Source organism: Calliopsis andreniformis, unplaced genomic scaffold, assembly GCF_051401765.1.
Source record: "Calliopsis andreniformis isolate RMS-2024a unplaced genomic scaffold, iyCalAndr_principal scaffold0022, whole genome shotgun sequence".
Lineage (NCBI taxonomy): Eukaryota > Metazoa > Arthropoda > Insecta > Hymenoptera > Andrenidae > Calliopsis > Calliopsis andreniformis.
Window position 1 is genome coordinate 6,794,331 of NW_027480432.1, and position 25,022 is coordinate 6,819,352.

Here is a 25,022-nt window from a genome sequence, read left to right on the forward strand (position 1 = left end):
ACATAGTTTCTCTCATGGAACATTCTTCAAATAGTCACCATTTATTTAAAAACATAATATTCGTAATTGGAGACTATAAAAAACTTCGATTCTTAATCCATATTTTAAATTCGTTATTTTGCTTTTACACAGATTATTTAGTATAAAAAATATCAACTAACTGTACAAAGTCTATTTTCTCAGTTTTAAATATTCTGTAGTTAAGATAAAAGAAATACATGCCATAAATAAATATTATTATATTTAATAATATATGTTTAATATTATTATTAATAACAGTATTACTACAAAATAAATACTTTTTATTGGTAGCAGCTAGATACAAGATTAGTACAACTTTCACCCACTCTTTTCTCCAGTGAACTTCCTCAACCTCACCTCATACCTTCCTATCAGATTTCCACACCCCTCTCCAGAACAAAAGACATAAACTAAACAATAACAACAGCACAGAAGCAACAAGACAAAAAATACTCTCCACTGTGGCACGTGGTCAGAAAGTCCCCCAAAATCATCACCCCCACTATGCAAAGTAGACCATCAGTAGCATCACAAGTAAACTCCGCTATTAATCATTGTGCACGCGTAAAAGTATAACTGTGCCAGGGTTTTTTCACCAGCGAATAGAATCTCTCGAAGAAAATCCTGAATGGGTGGCGATCGTCGGACGATTTGACGCGGAATGGTTCATACGAAACCATACCAGCGCTACCAGTGGCGCGTGACCTCGTTGCCTTAATCTAGCCCAGTCGTCGGTCGTTGTACTCTTGGTAATGCTTCCGATCGGGTGTATGCAGTCCCGAGTGACGTCTCTAGACGAAAAAAGCGTCTCGATCGTGGATCGTTCCAGTGTTTCACGGTGATTCGCTTCACGTTCACGCATTCCGTCGCGCAAAGGCGAGGGAAAGAAAAGAAAAAGGGATACGCACCGACTTTCCATTCTTTATGGAATGCAATTCCATGATACGGACTTTCTATGCTCTTCTGCACCTCTCACCTGGGCTCCACCCTTCCGGCCGATTATCATTCTCGATCGATTCCTCACCTTCCTCACGGCCCATTGTGAACGACCACCAGCCACGTGTCTAGGCTCCCTGGGCCTCCAATGGTGGCTGTTGATCTAGAGTACTTGCCTAGCCTCAGATTGTTCAGATTAGTTAACCCCTTGACCTACAACAACGAGTCAGTTTCGTGCACTTTTTATAGTATCTTCACTGCCGACTACGCGATAACGCGTGATGAGAATTTTTTGCAAGTAACCGATCACGCACTGTTGCGTGAGGAGTCTATGTTCGCTTAATGGGTGCTTTGCAGTTGGCAGTTTAGGATAGATACCCGTTTCAGATCGGCAGTGAAGGTGATAAAATTACGACAGAAAATCGTAGGTCAAGGGGTTAAGGTACTTGAGATCGAGTGGCTTGGATGCAAGTGATTGGTAGAAACTTGACCAGTGTGAACGTGCTGCTTTGGTGAGTAGGTTATCTTCAGTTGGACCTGGGTTAGAAAAATGATAGAAGATAGTACGAATGCTCCAGGATGCAGGATTGTAATAGATTTGTTAACAGTACTGGTCGCCTGCTGGATATACTGTAATTATGTTTAATGTGAAACGCTTGCGCACGTACCATGTATCATCGCCCAGTTTCGTAAGACTCTAATCTTAATTAAAAGAGTTCATTTTGACTCGTGTCTTGAATCGACAAGCATTTGGGTGGGATCGTTGACTTATTTGCTGAAGGAATTACCAAGTGGAACAAATTCTTTTTATTCTCACGGTTTTAGGTATTTACACGTATATATACTTCTAAGGAAACGCCAATGTGATACGAAATATAGCTATGTAGAGTAAAATCTGGATTTATGTATAAAGGGGACCATAATTGTATGCAATTATTAAGATTTATGGTTACATATTTATGTGATATTTTTGTAGATTTTCTTATTGTAAAGCTGCTGTGATTCAAAATGATTCATTGCTGAGAAAAAATCTAAAATTTGTGTGTGTGAAGTGTGTCTGACTTGGGACTTATTCTACTGCCAACGTGCACTAGTCGTTCTAGCCAGGTCAGGCTTGGCGAAATCAGTAGAATAAGTCCTAAGTCAGACATATTTCATACTCACGAATTTTGGGCCTTTCTTTAACAATTAATTACTCTGGAACAAAGTTTCTAATGCAATTTTATCATTCTTCATTTTTTTGTTAGTTTGTCATGTGGGATCGCCTTTTAATATTTCTCATACCTCTTGACGAATATTTCGTATTAGTATACGAGTAATATTAGTAAACATTATTTTACACTGTCATTCTCTTATTCTTAAGTCCATTTCATCGTATGTCTACCATGATCTGTTAAAATGCACTTCTATCAACTTCTATTAAGAACTTATAGATAACTGTATGGTAAAATGATTCCAAATTTTGCACAAGTGTGTCTTTTAAAAAATATTGTCTGCAGCATTACTATTATAAAAGAGATACTTAGATAGCCTTACATAAGTGGACCACCTCATACATTAAAATAATCTGGAAGTGTCCACATACTTCAGTCCAAAACCAAACAAGATAAATATCCCAGTAGCTGACCACATTGCAGCACCTGAACACCAATTTGATTTAACTTCAAGCTTAAATTCTAACAAAAACCCATTACTATTAATAAAAAAAAAACTGTTACCACAAAACAGTATATTCACTTATTAAAACACAATTATCAAAATATACACTTTCCAGTTGTCCACTTACTGGGACATTTGACGTCTCAAGCATCCAGCTACTGGTGCATTTACCATCGAAAAATAAACGTGTCCGAAACCACCGTGTGTTTCTCTGCAATCGAAGAAACGAAGTCGAAGTCGATGGCCGTTTCGACCAGACGTCACCAGGTCTTCGACTCGTTTCTTGTCACACGCGGTCGGCGTACCTTTATCCTCGCGCGCGCGTGCACGTGCAGAAGCGGAGACGTCGGTGTGCCTGGCAGGAGCGCTCGCACACATGGGTGTCGAGAAGCCGAAGAACGCAGATTGCTAGAGGCGCTGTTCCGGTGACCTACTCTACGATTATCACTCACTATAGCCGATCCGTCGGTGCAGGTGCGTGTGCGTTAACTAGCGCTGCCAACTATACCTCCTCCAGGAAAGGAGGACGCGGCGCGGGGACGTAATCAAATAAACTTTTTCGCTCGTTTTATTCCAGGTAACGTCACTCCCCGGAAGTGGCAGCCGAGGAGACTATTTCCTACTTACGGAGGCTGAAACAGCGAATTTCTTTTTTTCACCCTCTCGTGACCGTAGGATTTTTCTTGAGAATCTTTCATTACTTCTTTCCTTAACTGTGTTAAATGTGAGTGGTTTCGTTAAATGGGAGTGGAAAATAGTCAGTGGGCTGTTGTGTCTTGTTAGTTAGTCACGAAAGGGTTAAGTTTGTGAAGTATCTTTTGCTTGATTTTATGTGGAAGTGAGTAGGTACTATTTTCTGTAATTATGTATTTTTCTAAATATTTGTTGCTTTGATTTATTAGTAATTGTGCATGATTGTGGAACATCTACTAATTTTATAGGATTTTGCAAGTTTTTTAATTTCTCTGCTCATCTGAAACTTGTATTTTTATTCTAATATTAAGCTATGGATCTGACTGACCAACAATTTCGAAAGATAAAAAATTCTATCACAGTAAAAAATCGAGTAAAGCTCTAATTTGTATCTTTAAGTGTTCTGTACTAGAAAATTGTTAAAGGATATACAATTCTTGAAAATTCTATTGACTAAAACTGTTCCTTGCTCTCAAAATTACTAGAAGGAGAAAAATTTGCTCGGACAAAATTGGCCTTGGTGCATGTTCTAGGGTTGATCGTTTCCATTAACCCAAGAAATCTCATAAGGATTGCATCTCGTGATGGGACGAGCTGGAAGCACGTTTCGTGTAATTGCGAAAATTATATGTGAGGTCATGTTACATTCATCAGCATTAATACGAGACGGTGTAAGATGATTGATTAATACCACTTAAGGTTGAATGTTAGGCTGTGCTACATTTTTGTGAATGTAAATTAAGGCGCTCTGCTGAATTGCGTGCCCCCAAATATTGTTGAAGTTTTTTCATTCACTAGAAAGTTGACGTGTAAACTTTTATATTGAGTTAAAATTGTAAGTGCATGTACGTGTTTCATTTAGAATCAATTTGAAGTGCCAGTGCTAAACGTAATCTCTACTTTTACCTAATTTCTTTAACTATGTTTATTTGCAGTCTCATCAAATTGTTAATCGATTTTAGTTCAACGACTATGGACATCGTTTCGACATTTTCTTAAATGTCATAAATCTGTCTGTCCTCTTGATAGATATTTGACTTTCTCTATATTAACCCATTAAAGTATAAACTTGATTGCTTTATTATTTTATCGTGTAGAATTTCCAGTAAATCTCTAATATTTTTTTTTACCACAAATTTTCCAAAAAATTATGCAAAATTAGCAAAACTTTTTGTCAAAAATTAGAATACATAAATGAATACATAAATGTTTCAAATATGAACATTATTTGAACCTAAACCAGAAGGTTTCTTTTTTCGATCAATAAAGTAATAAGTGTTCGACAATAGATGTTAGAAATTTTAAGGGGTGATTTATTTAAGGGTTGAATGGTTCTCGAGGTATTAAGAAAACATCTAAAACACAAATTCAATGTGGCTGATTTAGGACTTATTCTACTGATTTAGCTATGTCTGAATTTTGACTTATTCCACTAGCCTGTTTGCATCAGTAAAATAAGTCCCAAGTCAGACACATTTCACACGAATTTTAAACAAAAATTAGTACCTCTGAAACAAACTCTCAAATACAATTTCATTTTCCTTCATTTTCGCCCTTTTTAATATTTTTCAATACTTCGACACGTACAATCACTTCTTAAACATTCTGTTATTAGACACCTTGTATATCCAAACTCTCCTAACAGAATATCCACGACATAAATTCTTACAGCGAGGAAACTCAACCCACACTATTTCATGAAATAGAATTCAGTTCAATTATATTTTACTACTCGTTCAAACACTACCCAAGAGTTAAAATCAGCAATTAAATTTCACTATTCAAGAGCACGGAAAAAATCTCCCACAGAATATAACGATAAAATCTGAACCCATCTCGAATAAACACGAATAACTTTCATTCATCCGCGATACCCGTCGCCGCCGAAAGATCGAGACCGCAAATCGCGATAGTGTCCATTAAATCATTAAGCATCGATCTTATGTTTCGCCAGCCACCGTAACGATCGGCTAGAGCCTGTCGATTGATTGATCTAAATCGATAGTCGTTACCGATCACGTGCACGGAAAGAACAAACGTCGCCGTTCGCGCGTGTACACGCGAGCAAAACGTTTCCATCGGCGACATACATATGCCAGCAGCGGGAGGCGACGAGTCCTCTTTCGCTGGTTTTATTACAGCTTCGCCTCCTCGTCTCTCTTCCTCCCGTCGAGCGCCGCTCAAATCAACAGTTAATAAGGAATCTCGACCGAGGAAGCGGGGAACGACGACGATTTTCAGCTTGGCAAAAGTATGGCAGATCGATCTCGCGATCGTTCGATGAAGCACGACCAATTCGAAAGCGAGCACGGTTCCTTCCCCTGCCTTTGTAGCACTTTAATCGGCTCTATCAATTTTTTTCCACGCACCAACGTCTCTCCTCGGCTCTCTGTCGCATGCCTCTGGACACGTACTGCACAGTCCATTTCCAGAGGGGCTGACAGTGGCTCGAAAACTTTCTACCGAGCAAAAAGTCCTCCTATTGGGATATACGATGAAAATTCGCTCGGGATTTTCGCGATGAATTTTTTTTCACAGATAACGAACACATAGGCGATCTGGATGAATCGATTTTAAGTGAATATAGAGTACTTCGGAAATACATTAATAGTTTAAAGGCTGAATCTGTGTACATGAAAAGAGTAAAAAATTTGTGAACGTACCAGAGCATAGAGAAGTCTTAGAAAGGTTTTAAAGATATACAGTGAAGTTCTGAAAATGTCGAAAAGGATTTACTTTATGTTTCTATCGAACTAACAGCAAGTAGATTTTCTTTTTTCTTCTCGTGTCTTCGTTACAAATTCTACCAGAAGATTTTCTGAAACTCTCTGTTACTTTAATCACTACTGTAGATCCCTTAATCCCACTTCTTCTTTCTCTTTTTCACCTTTCTGTCCCTTCCGCTTCCCTTAGTCTTCTTTCCAATTCTTTTTCTTTTTCGTCGTCTCCTGCTCTTTTAATCCTCTCCCTAATTTCACAAGTTTCCCCTTCAGTTACTCTTTCTTCCGTTCAACCCTTTTTTCCTATCTTTATCTTCTTCATCTCCTCTATTTTCGTTCCTTAACTTTTACTTCTCTCAACGCATCCTTAATTTCTTGGACTGATGCTCGTAAATTCATTTCTAGTGCTTTACGAAGGATCTGTTACTCTGTTCTTACTTTGTGTTTCTAGGCTTTATTTTTCTGGTTTTATTAGATCGTCTACATATGTCTGCCTTCTTTCTTGCTGTTCTTCTTTTTGTTGTTGCTTGTCTTCGTTCTCTGTCGCAAGTATTTTCTAGTTTCCTTCCCTTCTAGTTAGATAATATTTTACTAACAATAAGGAACATAATTTTCTTCCTAAAATTTGTGTTTCTATGTTATTGTAGTAGGTTCCTGTAAGGGTTTAAATTTGATGTAGACATCACTGTTTTAAACATGTAATAAAGAAAGACATGTAATATATATTATAGGAAATTAAAATATTAAAAACTTGTGCGTCCTTAATGTGTGAACAGGAAGCTATATAAAATGTGTAATAACAAGACTGCGAAGTTTTATTCATTTATGAAAATTTAAAACGTATAAAAAGTTACAGAATGCTTAATATTCAAAAATATAGAAAAAAGGAAACATAGAGTGTAAATTATAATATTTAAAAAATGAAGCAAATTCCTATTTAACTATATTTATATTCATATATTTATTCAGTGTACTAATTTATATTAGGAACAAAAATAACACTGTTAATTTTCCTTATTTATAAAAATAATGCCTCAAAATTTGATGTATAAAGATAAGATCCTTGAAAAACTTCGAAATATAAAATAGCAAACGTAAAATCAAAAGAATCTCGTTCCTGAAAAGCTGTATTTTTCTGTGCACTGTAACTTCTATTCAGGATTGATAGCGTGCAGAGTAATATTGCTACGCGCGTAATATTACGAAACAAAGATATGTTGCGTGTAACGCCATTGTGTGGGTAATATATTGCATGCAACTCTGTCACACTAATATGACACGCAAAGAGTGTCAAGCGCTGCCTCGTATGTACATTTGTGAAATCTGGAAAATACTGCTCAGGGGAATATAAAGGGTCTCTGCATCGATTCAAATTTCGCGCGCAATTAATGGGCGCCACGAGCACAGCCTTTTGGAACTACAGGCGCGTAGAGTGAATAACCTATGGTTTGAACGTTTGAACGCTGAGCTGCTGTGAAAGTGAATATTTCCGTCGTTTTTGATGGTAAGTTTTTCCTTCTGAGTTTTGAAATTGTTAATATTTATTATTTCTTGTGGTGACAATTCTTGGGTATCTGTAATCAGTAAGAAATTTTAATTCTCAAAAGAGATAATTGAAGGTTTCGAAAATGGTTATATTGCAAGTTCATGTTGGTCAGATTTCTCGTAATTTCTTTGAATTTAATTAGGTAATTTAGTTTTTATTTACAAATTTGAAAACAGTATGCATAAAATAGTAACAGGATAGTTATAACAGAGATATGTAAATTACATTAACCTTCTCGGTATTGAGTAATACTGAAAAGGTTAATATTCTATACTATAGCAATTGTATTATATTTGTACCAATTCTACATCAATTATTCATATACATATTTTATGTATTGCAAACAAGTTACTACAAAGTCTATTAATTTATCAACAACAGCAATGCAACTATTCTGTCCAACTATGTAGAAAAGCAGTATCTGCAAAAAATATTTTACTTCTATTTTGCCCTAAAACAAGAAGCAAACTGTTCAAAATTATTCAAATATGCAGAAAACTTAAGTTTAAATTTTTCTGTAGTTATTGCCTTTCTGCATAGTTGGGCAGTATTACATAAATACAATTTTATTTCACCTTCTCAATTTTATAACATCTACTCTGCTTATTGTTAAACATTTTATATATCTTCATATTAAAAATAATTTACAAAAGAAGAATTTTTGAACATAACCTGAGGAATTAGATTTTTATTCAGGTTTATTTGAATTTACTTATTAATATGTAAGATTTAAAAAAGTAAGTTTTATACTTTTTGTATTACACCCTCAAAATTTTCATGAAAGCATGAAAATCCTTAGTCTCCTAATGATTCATTAACTATCTACTCTATTCATTTCAACACATTGACTCTAAAAAAAAATTGTTCATAAGTAATTTTACATAAGCAACACTGCGAAACTGCAGATGATTCAAACAAAAAACCTAATATTTAAAATAGTATTTACCATTTTCGAAGAATTCTTTCTCTTCCATTCTCAGTTAGGAATTTAAGAGAAAACAAGTAGGTCCACAGCCTGATTCATATTTACAGAAAAAGGGAGCCAAATTTTTAAGTTACTTTGAAAAGCTTATTCAGCAGGGTCACCACTGACCCCATGATGTCATCCTAGTATTAAAATCACATCCAAGAAGCCCAAAAATACCAGCACACAGTATTACTTCAACCGAACTGAAAAATCACATCAAGCATACATCAATCGAAAGTGAAAAGCTGATCAGAAAAGGGCACCCGCGTCGACTGGAATTCATAATAAGACTTTCGTTACATCGCTTCGTTTTCCACGTCACGTGACACGAGGATGCTCGCCTATTGTGTTCAAGAACGAATAAGACAGTCCAAGATGACTCCTCCCAAGTGATGCTATATGGAATCCCATTTCCTGACATTGCGATCCGACCTCCACGTGGCCAGCTGACTGGGTCAAGGTTGCTTTTCAACCTGGAAAACGCCGCTAGGAAGTAGGCAACGTTCCCGTCGACTCCGCTCAACTTTAGACACACCTATTAATACTTGATCGCTGGTATTGGCTGGGGAATCGCGTGCCAAGTTCCTCGTCGGCTTAACACGTGCTCGAACCGCGATGTCGTGATAAATTGTGTAACGTGAAACGTTGTTTCGCTTCTTGGCAACGGGAGGCGGGAAACCGTTTACGCGAGTTTTTCTGAGGGGAAACTATTAATAGAGCAGGTGTTACCGATTTGCTTCTTGCAGCTACAGCGATTCTATATTGACACTAGGAATATTCTGATATTTTAGACTGTTGGAGATTTAGAGATTCAGTGTAACGTTGGAATTAGCGTTGGGTTGTTTGATCACATTTGTTGGAATTTAATGTTGTTTGTGGTAGGTTATTTCTGTGGTTGTAAGGCAGAACAATCTATGTCACATTTTCTGAAAGTTCGAGTTGAGGTTTTAATAGATATCTTTTTTCAGAAAGAAGAAACTGCATTAGAAGAATTGAAGAAGATATAGCCCATAATTACAAGCCAACTTTCTGCAAGAACATAATTATATCGTGAATCGCTATCATAATTAAACTGTGGATTTTTATGCAGTTATAGAAAATTCAAATATGCAGAAAAGTGCAAAATACATACCATGTACAAAATATATAAAACATCAAAAGCATTGTGAGTATCAAGGTATTTAAAGAATAAAATAGATTTTTATTTACATCGTTTCTTAAAGTATACTTATTAAAATTTGGTTCTGCTTAAACATCCTCAGTCTAATTATAATATATTAATCTCCACGTTTTCAGCTTCTCACAACCTGGCTAATACAAATGTCACTAATGTCCTTGTTCGTCACGCAGGGGTGAAAACATTCCAATGGCGCCTCGTTCCCGATTCCCAGTTGCGACCCAAGCTGGAGAGAGTCATCGCGAACGAAAAGGCCACTTCTCGATCAGGTGATAACTTTTGACTTCGTCTATTCAAATGTCCCCCCCTGGCGTCGCTAACTGGTGGGCCATGTAATTTACAGCGCGACAGGGAAACGATGGCCCGCGGTTGCATCGATGCGTCTTTCTCTTCTGATGCTGTCCCTGAAATTGTGGAAAATAATCGTGCCGCGTTAATGGAACAAGAATCGCGGGAGAATTGGCGAGGCGACGAAGGAGGCGTAAATACGAAATGTGAGGCTCGAAAATAACAGGACCATCGATGGGTCACGTATCGGCGTCGAACGACCAACTGGTGAGTGTCTAATCGTATGTTCGACATTCCTAAAAATATTAACGCCATTAGGATTTCTACTCGTGTGTGCCATTTGCATGGATTTAATAGAGTCGTTATCGTGTCATTTGTGTACGAGGAGAGGAATACAAAGTATTAGAAACGAATGTTTTTAATCCTTTTTTTCGTTAATTATTCAACGACTGAGAACGATGTGTTTTGAATACTTTGCAAATCAAGTATCTGGTTTTTGTGAATATTCTAACGCTTTTAATGTAGTCGAATTCTTGGTCCATTTGATATTATTTCTTAGCGAAGCAGGACGGAGAATTTAAATAAGATTTTTATTTCTATGATTTTTATTGACTATGTAGTTATAGGTATAGCTATATGGAGGAAACAAGAGTTAAGATAGAAATATGAGATATTCTTATTCTTTGAGTTTGTTAGAGTGTCTTGGGATATCTATACTGAAAGAAAAAATGAGGTGAATAAGTTTCAAGAATTTTATGTCAAATGTGTCACATAAATGTAAATATTGCGGATCTTATAAAACTTTTATATTTGACGACTGAAGTTAAACTTTTTTAGTCTTTCAATTTCATTCTACTTAATTTACTACTTTATGCAAATATAATTATGTATATTTTAGTACTGCATATGTAGCTCATATTTAAATGAATTCAAGGACCATTGGCTCTTAAGATTAATCACGATCGTAAATGAAGTTCCCATTTCATTTGAAAATGATTTCAATATCCTACATACCATTTCTTCCGTTTTTCAAAGTACAAAACAAAACAAGCTCCACTAAAAACCATGCTGATTGCATATGCCTCTATAATGAACTGAAGCAGCGTTCGCCACAGCTAAAAACAGCAAAATTAATGACATTACGATAACTCTCATGGAAACGCGATGTCAAAGCGTGAATACCGTTCAAAGAGAAAACGAAGCTCTCAAACACTTTAACACGGTTATTTCGTTCAATCTTCTTCATGGTTCGTCTGCAATAACTATGATAGTCATATTTGCTTACAACAGCGCATGTCTTTGCCTCAAACCAGCTTCAATTGAAGACGATGAATCACTGTTTCTTTGGAGCAAACGTGGCCATCTATCGCGAACGCGTTATGCCCAATCGCGTTACCATTACCTACATTCTTCGCGTGGGTTTAAACATTTGTGGGATATCTGTTTTTGAGAACGATCGCGGCCAATTATTCACAGTTTCGTTTTTCTTCGCGACGAGTAACCTGTGCCAGGCGAAACGACGTGAATCGGCCTGTACACACTGAAAACACATCAAAGTGGCGTGCCTTGGGAGTATGGACCTTGTGAGCGGTCAAAGTCGTGGCCTACTTCACTTCCTGCCTTCGAAACTTTCTCCTCGTGGCGTCGGTCGTGCGTTCACGAGCGACTCAGGCTCTCTCGATTCGATCTCGGCTACATGTGCTACCTTCTTCCCATACTTGCTCGCTGGGGCCCCTAAACGCGCGAGAATTCAGTTTCCTCTGGAAAAGAAGCATCTTCAGACGATTTTGGGGCCTTTGCAATAATCCTTGCAATAATCCTTGCAATTTGTCTGTGAATTTTTGCTTGAATTAGGGACATCGAGTTTGGAGTCATTTCGATGAATTCTTGTGGTTTGAGTGTGTTTGAGAATTTTTTTAGAGGATATGGGGTTTTTAGTCACTTTAAGGAATTCTTGGGATTTAAGTACCTATGGTTGAGAATCTTGGAGAGAAGATGGAGTCGTTAGTTATTATGAAAAATTCTTGGGATTTAAGTATCTTTGAGATTTATGGAGAGGACGTGCAATTTTTAGTTACTTTGAAGGATTTTTAGAATTTAAGTATGTTTGAGAATCTTTTAGATGTGGAGTTTCTGGTCAGTTTGAGGAATTCTTGGGATTTAAGTATATTTGAGAATTTGGGAAAGAACATGGATTTTTTGGTCACTTCAGGGAATTCTTGGAATTTAAATATATTTGAGAAGTTTAGAAAAAAATGCAGTTTTTAGATACAATTCTTGAGATGCTATTCTTCATTTTATATATTTCTGTGCACTTTCTATTAACACTAACTCTAACAATTTTGAACCATGAAAGAGTCTTTTCGATTCAAAATGTTTGAAGACTGTTTGCTTATCATAACTGTTTGAGCCTTCGCGTTGGTATATGTTTGTACGTAATTATTTCATGCCACGTTCATCACCATCATGTTCATGGTAATCTGGTTGATCGCGCCACTAGCTCGCATGTAAGCAGCGGCTGCTAATAATCCTTAATTACGGCTGATTCCTATGCTTTGCATTTTCCTGTATCAGTTTCAGTAATCATGTATCGTAAATTATTTGAGAGTGGCTGAAATTGTTCCCTGCCTGATCCTGTTTTGGCTCCATTAATCCTCTAAATGAAATTTTGTACACAAATTTGTAAATGTATTTTTATAGTTTTTTCGACAGTTTTCGGGTTTCTTTGAAATCGATATTAATGGATGATTTAAGTGCTTTGCAAATATCAAATAATATTTGTTTGTTTGATTCTATTATTTATACTTCTTTTTTATCACTATTAGTCTTTATTTCTTTTTCGAGGAAAAGGGGCAAAGTTCATCGTCCTATTAAAAGTTCTCCTCTGTTTAGATATATTTGAATAAAAAACTAGTGAGCCTATAGGTACACAGGAATTATAAAAAAGAAGAAATTTAGAAATATGTCTCTCAAAAAAGGAACACAATATTTTCTACTAATAGATACATATTATTATATTATTTACTGCCTACATTGAACAGAACTAGGCTTCTATATTAAACGTTTTAGGATTGAATTTTTGAAATATTATAAATACTCTTTTATCTAAGCAACGATTATGTACCATATTTAAATTAAATTTATTTTGAACGTGAGATATCTACATATCTCAACGATTAAATCTCTTAACGTTTACATAAGCGACACAAATTCTTGAAATTTCAATAGAAACTCATCGAGTGAAGTTTTTTTTTCTCAAAAAATCGTTACACGAGCAGTGACACTATTACTGCCAGCAATATCGCGGTGATTGCGCTACCGACTGGTACTTGGAAGTGTTTGCGTGGCACGCAAGAATCCTGAAAAACTACAAAAATGGCACTTTCATCTTCTCTTGCCGTTTACAACGTCAGTGCCGTTACAACTTACGTTTTAATCGTGGAAACGTACAATGGCTTTATGCATCGCCTTATCATTATTGCATACTCTCATACCGCTAAGAACAATACTTTTTATCGCGACACGGAACTGTGTATGAATAATACTGGGTAGAAGTCTAGATTTACTGTGTTCGTAAAATGACGACAAAAGTGAAGGAAAGTTCAATATTGATATTCTTATGAATATGTATCGATAATCCTGATACTGGACTTTCTTTATCACGTTGGTACCAGCTAGGTTGTTCCAGTTAGCCTTACTAACTGGAAGATATTTATTTGTAAAACAAGGCCATATTTATAGAGGGTGGTCCACTTAATTAAGGCCACCTAAATACCTTTTTCCTCAACTGTAATGACAAAAAATATTTTCCATGCAATTTAAATGACATGGAGGCTCGAATATACTGCAGGGAATGTTTCTTTCAAAGTCTCAAATAAAATAGTTTTGAATAAAATATTTTTTATAGTATTACAATTGGAATAGATATGCAGGTGTCCTTATTTAAGTGGATCATCCTGTAGAACATGGCCTGCAATTTTCGAGATTTGCATATTACTCTAAATTGCAGCTTTTTAAATACAATTTTTATATCTATTTTTTATTTTTGAAAAAAGTAACGTCTGTACTTTTTTGTTTTACTGATTTCGTTAATTTTATTTTTAAATAGGTGTAGGGAATTTTATTAAAAGGGCAGAGTCAATCGAATTTATTACCAAATTTCGTATAGGCATGATCGTATTTAAAAATTTGTTTAAAACGGTTCTCAAGAAAGACTTTTTGTATCTCCGTCTACATGTAGGATGTGCAACTAAAAGTATTATTTGGAACGTTCCATTGGCCGAGTATTCATCGCACACGAGCATGAGCCACGATCCATAAACTGTGTATACGAAGCGTGCACTGAACGGATTATTTACGTTTTCAAAAATTCTGAAACACTTTTTTGATAAATAAAAAAGTGCTCATTATACGTATACATATTTGAACATAATATATATTATCCTTCTTGAACATGAAAAAAATGTGTATTAAATACATAGTAATTAAAATATTCAGACATATAAATTAGTTGCTAAGAAATAGTAAAAATTCAAAATTTCCTGCTCAAAGATCTAACAGAACTTTTGTATCACCATGATCATATTTGAATTCTCAACTCATTTTAATTTTATAGTATATATTATTGCATAAAAATTCGTAAAACTGCCATATCTAAAAACTTCCAAACAATTGAAACTAGCCTTCTCAATTTTCATATCGCACACTTATCTACGAAAGACTTAATCTTCTGTCTCCTTGTGATCATTCTCTCACAATCAGTGATCCACCGAAATTCATTTTCGTATCTCGTTCAGGACGAGAGCCCACCGATCGCTATGTTCTGATTGCTTGAGGAATCAGAGCGTCCTCCCTACTGGCCGCAGTAGATTAAATTTTTAGCAAGCCGCTTACCATCGCCGAGCTACCGTTTCATCACAATGTTATTGCAATTAGCTACCGGTGAATGGATTGACGGTATTCTTGAACGGCTGGCTGGAAGTTAGTAACGACTTTGAGTCTGCTGAGCATCCAATCGGTCGAAGTGAGGCCTCAGATCCGAGTTTTATGTTCGATTTTACTGATACTTGGGAACTTCTTGCTCTATCTCGAAATTTAGTATCGAGAAAGAGAGCACTGAATTTTTTGTCTGCTCCTTGTCTGGTTTGATTTATTTCTGTGAAGAAGTGTTCGATATTTTTGATTTTCCTGGCGGTTCAGCAAAGAATTCTGTGTATTTGACTTCGAACCTTTTTCCACTGATTAGTCTGGGTCTGCTTAAGGACTTTTTCCACTGATTATTCTGTGTCTGCTTAAGGATTTATTCTACTGATTCTACTGTGTCTGACTTAAGACTTTTTCTACTGATTATTCTGTGTCTGACTTAGGACTTTTTCCACTGATTATTCTGTGTCTGACTTAGGACTTTTTCCACTGATTATTCTGTGTCTGCTTAAGAATTTATTCTACTGAGTCTACTGTGTCTGACTTAGGACTTTTTCCACTGATTATTCTGTGTCTGACTTAGGACTTTTCCTACTGGTTATTCTGTGTCTGACTTAGGACTTTTTCCACTGATTATTCTGTGTCTGACTTAGGACTTTTTCCACTGATTATTCTGTGTCTGCTTAAGAATTTATTCTACTGAGTCTACTGTGTCTGACTTAGGACTTTTTCCACTGATTATTCTGTGTCTGACTTAGGACTTTTCCTACTGGTTATTCTGTGTCTGACTTAGGACTTTTTCCACTGAGTATTCTGTGTCTGACTTAGGACTTTTTCCACTGGTTATTCTGTGTCTGACTTAGGACTTTTTCCACTGGTTATTCTGTGTCTGACTTATGACTCACTCTATTCGCTCTTCTATGCCTGACTTAGGGCTTATTCTACTGACTTTACTATGTCTTACTTGATGCTTGTGCTACTGATCTTGCTGTGTCTGACTTGGGGCTTATTCTACTTGTTTTTACAGCAATCAATAATCCTGTAACAAAGCCCCAAACGTCATTCTGATATTCCTGATTTTCCACTTATCTTGGCATATAGATTCATTCGTTAAGTGATTCTGAAAATTCCCTAAGAAGTCAATCTTAAATTTCCCTGCACTTGTTCTTCAACACCTTATATATTTCGAATACTCCATTTTATAGAACAATTCCACATAGCATACATTACTATCCTTCACTATTTTCAGGAATTTCTCTCAAATTTCTTCCAACTTTTTCTACACTTCTTCTGAACCTATTCTGACCTTCTGTGCCATCTTTTAAACTTTTCCTGAACCTTTTCTCAGACTATCCCTGAAACATGCTCTACCAGTCACCTCGACTCCACATCACCCTACATCCTCAAAATATTTTTAGGCAATCTTCCCCCACAAATTCCATTCAAACAGCAATTTAGTTGTCACCCACCACCTATCTAACACCAGGCCAAGGCATCCTTCAGGAGGATTAATAACGGGGCCTGGCAAGCGGCAAGTCAAGCCGTTTCTGCCGATCGGAAATTAATTGCAGCCTCGCGGTAATCCTCCTCGAGAGGCCTCTAACCGTCCATGAATTTTCGCGTAAAATTCTATTTGCCACTTACGCGTAGGCTCGCGTTAGCCCGCAAACGGGACTAATGGCCTGGCGGGCCGCAGTGGGCCGAGCTGCGCCGAGCGAGCGATTGCATCCTGTTTACGTATCTCAGAGAGCCCGCTCGTCGATCGATTCCGGATGCGGCACGCGAAAGTAGTCGGCGAGAAGTGGATGCGATTCACCTCGAGCGACGCAACTCGAATTCCACGCGGAGAAAAGCGCATCGCTGTCTATTGTTGGCGAATAGTACGACCTAGTCGGATGTGGACGCCTTCGGTGAAATCATGACTGTTCCGCGGTGCTAGGAGCGAGAACAGGTGAACGCTCGAGGGATTTTTGCTGATGCCTGTCGACGAGAGGAATCTTGCTTAGCTGTTTGCCGTCGATGCTCTTTTTGGGAGGCGCACGCTGTGGGTTTAGATAGTTAACTGGGGAATGTAAAACGGAATTTTAGAGGAGATAGTGTTTGCAGCGGGATTCAGTTTATGTATAAGGTGTAACAGATATAGCATTTAATATTTTCTGGTTATGTATAGAGTGTAACAGATATAGCATTTAATATTTTCTGGTTATGTATAGAGTGTAACAGATATAGCATTTAATATTTTCTGGTTATGTATAGGGTGTAACAGATATGGCATTTAATATTTTCTGGTTATGTATAGAGTGTAACAGATATAGCATTTAATATTGTAACTCTTAGCCTAATAGATGGGGTCACTTCAGGTTTGTAAATTCCTCTTATTTTTAAAAATTCTTTCATTTTTAAGCTTTTCAAAGTTTCGAATATTTAATTTATGAATTTATGAAATCTTTTCATATGGTTCTTTCAATTTTTTGAATTCTAATTCCTGGAAACCTGTATTCTTAACTTAGTGTGTATATACTTTGGTATGATAAGGGTTAAGGGGTGATATATTACTTTTTGTCGGGTTATTTAGAGTGAGAACAATTTTGAGGAGAAGGTTAATTTAATTATATTGTGAAAATTCCTAAATTCTGAGTTTAAGAATTAGTTAAGAAGTGTGTCTGACTCGAGGACCTATTCTACTGATAGCGCTACGTTTAGCTTAGCTAATACACAGCCGCAGTAGAGTAAGTCCTTAGTCAGACACTATATTTTTCACAATTAATATCTTGGAAACGAAGCCTTGTCAAAATAATAATTAATACCAATTTTATAAGTATAAAACGATTACCCATGTGTGTAGTGAGTTAAAAGAACAATTTGAAATGGAGATTTTAAGGAATAAATAATTTCAATAATTGGAGAATAATTACACCAATAATAAATCGATATTAATTTACCTGTAATTCTTAAGTAAATTTTTCTTTGATTATGAATACAAATATCAGTAGTAAATCAGATTTTACGTTGCTTTAAATGTGTATTCATTTATTATTCAGTAGTAATTATCCTTAATAATTATTTCAATGTAACAATTAGATGAGTTTTATGAAGACAATCAGTAACCCAATCTGTAAAATAAATCTGTATAATACGAGAATAAAACCCAATGAATATTATTTGAGAAATCAAATTTTCATTCACAATATTCACTAAAAATTTCGTATAAAGAGTTATCTTAACGAAGCTCTTAAACAATCTTAAATCTTGTAACTGATTGAAAGGAAGATTAAGTAATCCACATTGATTAAGTAAGCCAAATAGACATGGAAATAATTTTAACTAAACCTGAATATCCACCTTAACGTTACACGATTTCGTCAGATAAAGTTAATATAAATTTAATTATTGAGGTATTCCTCTTTAATTTCTTACTACTTTTACATTATTTTAATTTAAACTTATTTTTCCCCCAAGGATTCTTTTAGATCATCATAATTCACTGTCCTTGATTCGATTATAACGTAGCATTCTAAAAACCAGACATTAATATGCAAAAAAATGTCGAAGATCATAAAACAACCATAACGATGATTTTAAATACGACTTCTTTTTCCTCACTGTACGACAATTTTTATCACTATAAAAAAAGATATAACTGGTACAAATACAATATAAAAGCATAACTCACAAGAACAAATGAATTTTTACGCTATTTTTCTTCTCAACAAGCTTTCTCTTTTTATCCACTCTTTTCATTCAAGAAGTTTCTAACACACATAATTTGCACACTATTTTCTGCGCGATCCGTGAAATTTCTCGCGAACAATTTAAACGTGCTATAGTTAATCTCCGCGATATCTTCTCGAGGAAGAAAAAAAAGCACGGGACACGTATAATGACGGATCATCATCGCCGCTGAGAGTTTCACTATATTTTACATCCGACACAGTGAATGGACACGATCGGGCGTCGTCGTGCAAAAATGGCGGTAAAATGGAAAAAAGAAGCGTAGAAAACTCGCGGGACAGTTAAGAAAGTCCTCAGCCATCGGGGAAACGTTTGGAACGGGCGTGAATAATTACCAACAGTGTCCGGTCTACCTCCTTAAGAACGTCCAGCGAATAAATAATTAAACGTTAACGCAAACCTCGGCAACCGTGACATTCTTATATCCGTTATTTAAAAGCGGATGCCGAGGAAGAAATGGGATAACGCGCGTTCCTAATAATATAATCGGCAGCCACTGTTCTTGCGCTGTTGTGCATTACGAAACTGCTGCCATAGAGAGACTTTTCTAATTTGACTGGATGTAGGAGTTTCCTTTCCTTTTTATATTTTTGTGTAGCCTGGTCGCTGTTTTGCTGTTAGATCATTTAACTCAGTTGCTGTAATAATTATTGTAAATAAAGAATCGTTACTAGACTGTGGATTTTTATGCATTTATGAAAATTTGAAATGTGTGAAAAATTGTAAAATGTATATGATATTCAGAAATATAGAAAATTTGATAAATAGAGTGAAAATAGTAAGTGTTTAAAAGGTGAAGTAAATTTGTATCTAGGTTTTAGTTCTTTAGCAGGGTTTATAGAAATATGAAATTGCATAAAAATTCGCAGTATAATCGTGAGTTCTAGGGACATGTGGTAATATTGTTGTTTGATGTAACAACTGCTGTTTTTATATTTTTTTACTAAGCTATGTATCCTGTTACTGGATTATTATCAAATGCCCGTATATGCATTATATCATTCGAGATGCAATGCAAATACATTGGGGCAACATGGGAACAACATTAGAGGTAGTATTAATTACACATGTGACATATAGAATATACGATACAAGAATGAAGTAAAAATATAGAGAAAATAAGTAAAAGAAAATGACATGTATAAACAGTGGTTCTTTAGTTTAGAATAATCATCAGAGGGAAAATTGTGTTCTTATACTGATGATTCGAAAAGAGGAAATTTATGTTACCAGCTGTTATATTATTGATAGTGACGTTCAATAAATTTGGTTTAAGAAATTTGCTTCGAATTTCACGTTGAGGTGCAATACGTTGAGGAAGCAACTATTTTATTTTACGCTCACGTTGCACACCCAAGGGAGCGCAGCCGAGTGTAAAATTTATTTTGAGTTACATATCCTTGGGGATCGCGTGGTTTCGTGTTCCAGTTTTTACAAATTTAACCAAACACATTTCGTTTGAAATTTATATTGAACTACTTTACGAATAAACAGTCCTTTACAATTTTTTCAATTTCGTCCATTTTGTGTTCTGACAATGAAGTGTAGAACATCATACAATATACAATATCTCTTAAGCTAACAGATATTTAATTATTTATCTATAAACAGTCAGAAGCTGCAAATAAATGTTTCTCCCAAAATTTGCAGTTGCATACGCAAAAATGTTATTTTATGAAAAATTGTTGAAACATCGTTATTTCTTACAAAATTTTCCATCATTTTAGAATCTTATTTTACGAAAAATAACATTTTTCAGAATTTTATGAAAAAATCCTTTTCATTCATAATATATCTTAAGCATGACCTAGTTCTGCATTTTCTTCTTCACAAGTGTTAATATTAAATTTTCACAAGAAGTACACTTCCTTTGCTCAACGTAGAGAAATTTCCATATTAGAAATTAATTCACTTTTACAAATAATACATGTACAGTATGCAATGTAGGTCTACATGTACCTCACGATAGGTTGCAAAATAGGGTAATTTTAAAAAAAATTATTTAAAAGCAAAGACACAACATTTTCATAATTATTTGAAAGCAGACACATTTCCAAAATTGTTTCAAAGCAATAACACAACATTTTCAAAAATTTGAACACCATTTCTCTACTCATTAAAAAAAAACACTATCACACTGATCATAACCAGAGAAAAGATTTCTTTACGATCAAATAACCGTTCCCATAATTCATTTAAAAAAGTAATGTATGCAAAGATCCTCTTCTTATTCCAAGCTGCACCGAGAGATTCGGTCACCAAGAATTTCGAAATCTCCACACTTGCACGCGAGAGACATTCCTGTTCAGCGCGCAGCATTGTCCAAGGTGTTTTAGGGAAATCGAGTGACGTCGGGCAGTTCCGTTGTCTCGAAAGGCGAGACGGTCGGGCCTGGCTCGTATTATGCCCGTTATTCTATTTACGCGAGAATCTCGACGATTCCGGATGCAGAGGATGCAGCTGGTGAAAGTGAGTTCAGGGGCGTAGCCTTGCGCCGCGAGATTAAAGAATTGCTCTCTTTGGGAGCGCGGAGGGGGGATGGGGCGCGAAAGGAAAGCGGCCTGCAAAGGTTTCCGATCGGGTTTTCGATGGCACGGTTTTAATTTCGTTCGCGTGCGTTACCTGATTTGAACGTTCTGCTTTTGTTCTGTTTGTTGTTTGAACACCTCGGCTGACACGCCACTTCACTGTGTGCGGTCGTTTCAGCGATAGGATCTCGGAACGGATTAATTTAAACGAATGGAAATTGTACCATCTACGAGAGGAAATTAGAATGTGCATATCTTGATACTGTTTCTAGGAATATAAAGTTGTAATGAAAGTATGCACATATTAGCGTGTGATGAATGAGTAAGAGAAGTGAGGTGAAGGAATCGAATGGGTCAATTGGGATTTGTGTATATGTGGAGAGTTGTATAGTGAAATGGTTCGAGGAATACAGAGACAAGTGACTGGGTAATTAAGTAATTCATATTTTTAGTGTTTTAATGTTTCTTCTTCCAACGCAATTTCAATTTTTGGACAAAATCCAGTTGGTTGCTTCCCCTCTGCACCCTTCCAGTATATTTTTCATTAATGGTTACTGTTATTTGAGAAAAGATGAAAGTTAGGTATTTATATTCAAGGTTTTAAGATCTGTGTATTCTGGAGGATGAAATGATTCTATTTCATTATTTCCAAGTGAAGCTAGTCTCTTGATTAACACTTGGAACTAGGTCTTGGACTAATCTTGAAATTTGTTGTAATCAGAATATCTAGATAAAGAACATTGATATTGAAATGATTATTCTCAAATTTTAACACAAATTGCCTGATATCACCCGTGACAAACATCAAGGCTGATCCTCCACAAAGAGCAGTTAGTTCCACATAGACCGATGATCTGCCATTAGATCGTAACAAGTGTATAACATAGTAGCCTAAGGCGGTTCTGTTCAAAGTTGGTCCCAAGTGGCAGCAACATCCACCGTTATCATGATACAGAAACCTTATACTCTATGAGGAGATTTTGACTGCTTAAGGCCAACGAGGCCACAATTCTATATATTCTACTATTTCAATTTTTAATTCTATATTTAATTGCTCTGTTTTCTGGAAAACAAGAAAGTTGGCTAAGCTTCTACTCACTACAACCACACTGACGAGTCTATTAATTACACAAACAAAATTTCAGGACAAAGATTTATGAACGAACCATGGGATGGAAGTGGTGCTATGAAAATATTCAACAAATATTTTTCCCTTGAATTTAACTTCTCCAATAATTTCAAAATGGAGAAAAAAGCCCAATTATTGTCACTTTAGTCAGATATTAAAGAATATTAAGAACTGTCTCACGAAAATGACAATTTTCAGGTGTTTTACCTTATCTTGAAATTATTCAGAGAAAAGTAGTTTCTCTTGTCTTTACTGTGGCTCACATTTTTAAACATTGGGACACATCGAAGTGTCCCACGACACTCATGAGTCAGTTTAAAAAATATATCCCACGCTATAGAGCCATTAGTAAGCACTGAGCCTATATCGACGTTGTAAACGATGACGCAAAGAGAAGTGGCGTAGGGAGAGAGTGAGAGTGACTAGCCCACTGAATCGATATTAATATCCCTCCGTATTAGGAGTACCGGAACTAACGACATTGATATGCAAGACGGTGGGCAATAAAAACGAGAGTACGCCCGCGTGCCTCGTATCACACTGAACAATTTCAAAATTGCACCGCGAGAAAGTAAGGAGGTCCGGCTGTGAATCATTGTCACGCGAATCGTCAACATGTGGGAGCTGGTTTGGAACAGAAAATTTTTGCGTGTGGGTGGTGAAAGTGAGTGGATGAATGACTTTATGAAATCCTGCTCGTCTGGCGAAAATAGAGCGACCTAGGTATAAGCATAGTGGGCGACGTATAATATTTCTATAATCTAGGAGAATTTCATTTTGAAATTGAATATTATTAGAAAATTTTCTGATCATTCTTAATTTGAAAGTAGTAATTCAGTGACCCAAAATGAGTAGTATTTTTAATATTATATTGCGTTCAAGTAAGACAGACATGACTTAAGCGAAACCTAAGTATGTACAGGGCAAAGATTAAAAGTTGTCGAAGTAAAAATATGTGATTTAAAAAGGTGTCTATTTCTGTAACAAAATTTGTCGCTTATAAGTTCTTATTCCCTCAAGAATTTTTTTTTAACTACGTAACAATTTTTTTTCGTCGTGGAATAATAATTGTGATGGAGATATAATTGATTTTGATTCTTCGTTATATCGTCTCTGAAGTATTATGTTACAGTTCTTAGGTAGGACTCTCTGTAGTCTCTGGTAGCCATCTAGTAAAGTGTTTACCTTTTATTAAAGTATTTAAAAAATAGTGTCTTCAATTTTGCATAAAATACAAAAAATAATTGAAAGCTAAAAAGTATATTCTCCCTAAAAGTAATAAAATCCTACATTACTTCCAAACTGTGTTTCGCCCAGTTTTGTGATCTCTAACTTTCACATGCTCGAAAATACAGCCACCATTGTGGAGGTTAAATGATAAACTCGTCCTGTTACTTTCTCGATCGTTCCCAAACTGCAGGAGGTTGCGTGTGTATAGACAGGCGTTGCGAACTCACAAAATATAAAACTACTTTCTACTTTTCGCGTATCACGGATGGGTACCGTTAACCATCTGTGTTAATACAGTGAAAACAGAGGACCTATAGTTAAAAAGTCACTTGGGGACGAATATTGAGTTTTGGTAACTGAAACTGGATTCTGTTGACACAGATTTTATACATCACCAATGGGTGATTGAAGTTGGTAGCTAAGAATATTCTAGTAACAATTTTTAGTTATTGATAAAAGACATTTTTTCTTCGTGAGAATTATCTATATGATATATTCATACCTTTTTTTATGTGTGTATTGGTTGGTTGCTGTTGGAATACTTTCGTCTTGGCATAATTTTTTTACTTTTTTCAAGCTTTTTCATTGGTACAATTTTTTACTTCTATTTTCATATCAGATTTTAAAAGATCAAATATTTAATATCATTACTTGAAGAATTTTCAGAAAAATCTTGATTCGATTTTATTTAGAGCAATTGATCGACAGATTATTTTTTCCATTATTATTTCATTAGAAATTCTTGATGTGAAGTATGTATTCATCTTTAAAAACTCATCGACAGACGTCAATTTTTATTTTCTCCTAAGAGATTTTTTTACGCCATCAAAAGCTGTAGATCCTTTTTAAGCGATAATGTCAGGTGCTTCGCTCTCTGCGTTAAGTCTTTTTACCTTGATTATAATTCGTAAATTTGCAACGTTGCACTAGCCTGGAGGCGAGCCTTTCGTTTATAGACGCGCTAAAAGCGTTAAAAGCACAGCTTCCAGAGGCATCCTCTGGGGAATATGGCGCCTCTGGCGCTGATACGTTCAAGTTAATACCGTTCCTGCGATTAGCATATAGACACACTGACACACTAAGATCGTGTATCTACGAGCTTTCCTTTTTTTCTTTTTTTCTTCTCGATGATGTTATAGGCTCCATGAAATTTTAAGTAAGTGACTCTTAAAACGAAGTAATCATCGTCAGATAATAAACTTCAATTTGAGCAAGTCAGAGAGTTTTAGTCGACGAGGGTTTCACTGTGATGTGAAGCAAAAAAATCCTGTTTTACATAATTAAAAATTTGTGTTGTTGGCCTGAGAGAAATATAACAATTCAATAATATTATTAATGCTAGTATTCTCCATTTTGGATGATATGGAGCCATTTTCTGAAGCACCTCAGTACTATCTAGCAATATGAGAATTTAAAATATAGAATTCATATTAGATATTTTTGTATCCTTGTAAGACAGTATTAATGTTAGCT

The 25,022-nt window shown here is 35.8% G+C and overlaps 1 protein-coding gene and 1 long non-coding RNA gene across 2 annotated transcripts; one reads left to right on the forward strand and one right to left on the reverse strand.

Moving 5' to 3' along the window:
• Window positions 1–578: 578 nt before the first annotated feature.
• Window positions 579–1,033, reverse strand: LOC143187326 (uncharacterized). Its single transcript, XR_013003187.1, has 2 exons — window positions 930–1,033; window positions 579–812 (listed from the first exon to the last, which is right to left on the reverse strand). It is a non-coding gene; the product is annotated as an uncharacterized LOC143187326 (long non-coding RNA).
• A 1,373-nt stretch (window positions 1,034–2,406) lies between these two features.
• LOC143186670 (uncharacterized) lies at window positions 2,407–3,299 on the forward strand. The gene is made up of 4 exons (XM_076390377.1): window positions 2,407–2,455; window positions 2,532–2,684; window positions 2,732–3,090; window positions 3,194–3,299. The coding sequence occupies exons 1-3, from the start codon at window positions 2,407–2,409 to the stop codon at window positions 3,043–3,045; spliced, it is 516 nt and encodes a 171-aa protein (XP_076246492.1). The 3' UTR covers window positions 3,046–3,090; window positions 3,194–3,299.
• The last annotated feature ends 21,723 nt before the right edge of the window (window positions 3,300–25,022 follow it).

What these genes read in the sequence shown, in the direction of transcription:
- LOC143186670 (XM_076390377.1), top strand. Translation starts at nt 2,407, where the DNA reads ATGATTCCAAATTTTGCACAAGTGTGTCTTTTAAAAAATATTGTCTGC. An exon ending in TTTAAAAAATATTGTCTGCA is followed by an intron (nt 2,456 to 2,531) that starts GCATTACTATTA and finishes ATAATCTGGAAG; the next exon opens with TGTCCACATACTTCAGTCCA. An exon ending in AAAACTGTTACCACAAAACA is followed by an intron (nt 2,685 to 2,731) that starts GTATATTCACTT and finishes TACACTTTCCAG; the next exon opens with TTGTCCACTTACTGGGACAT.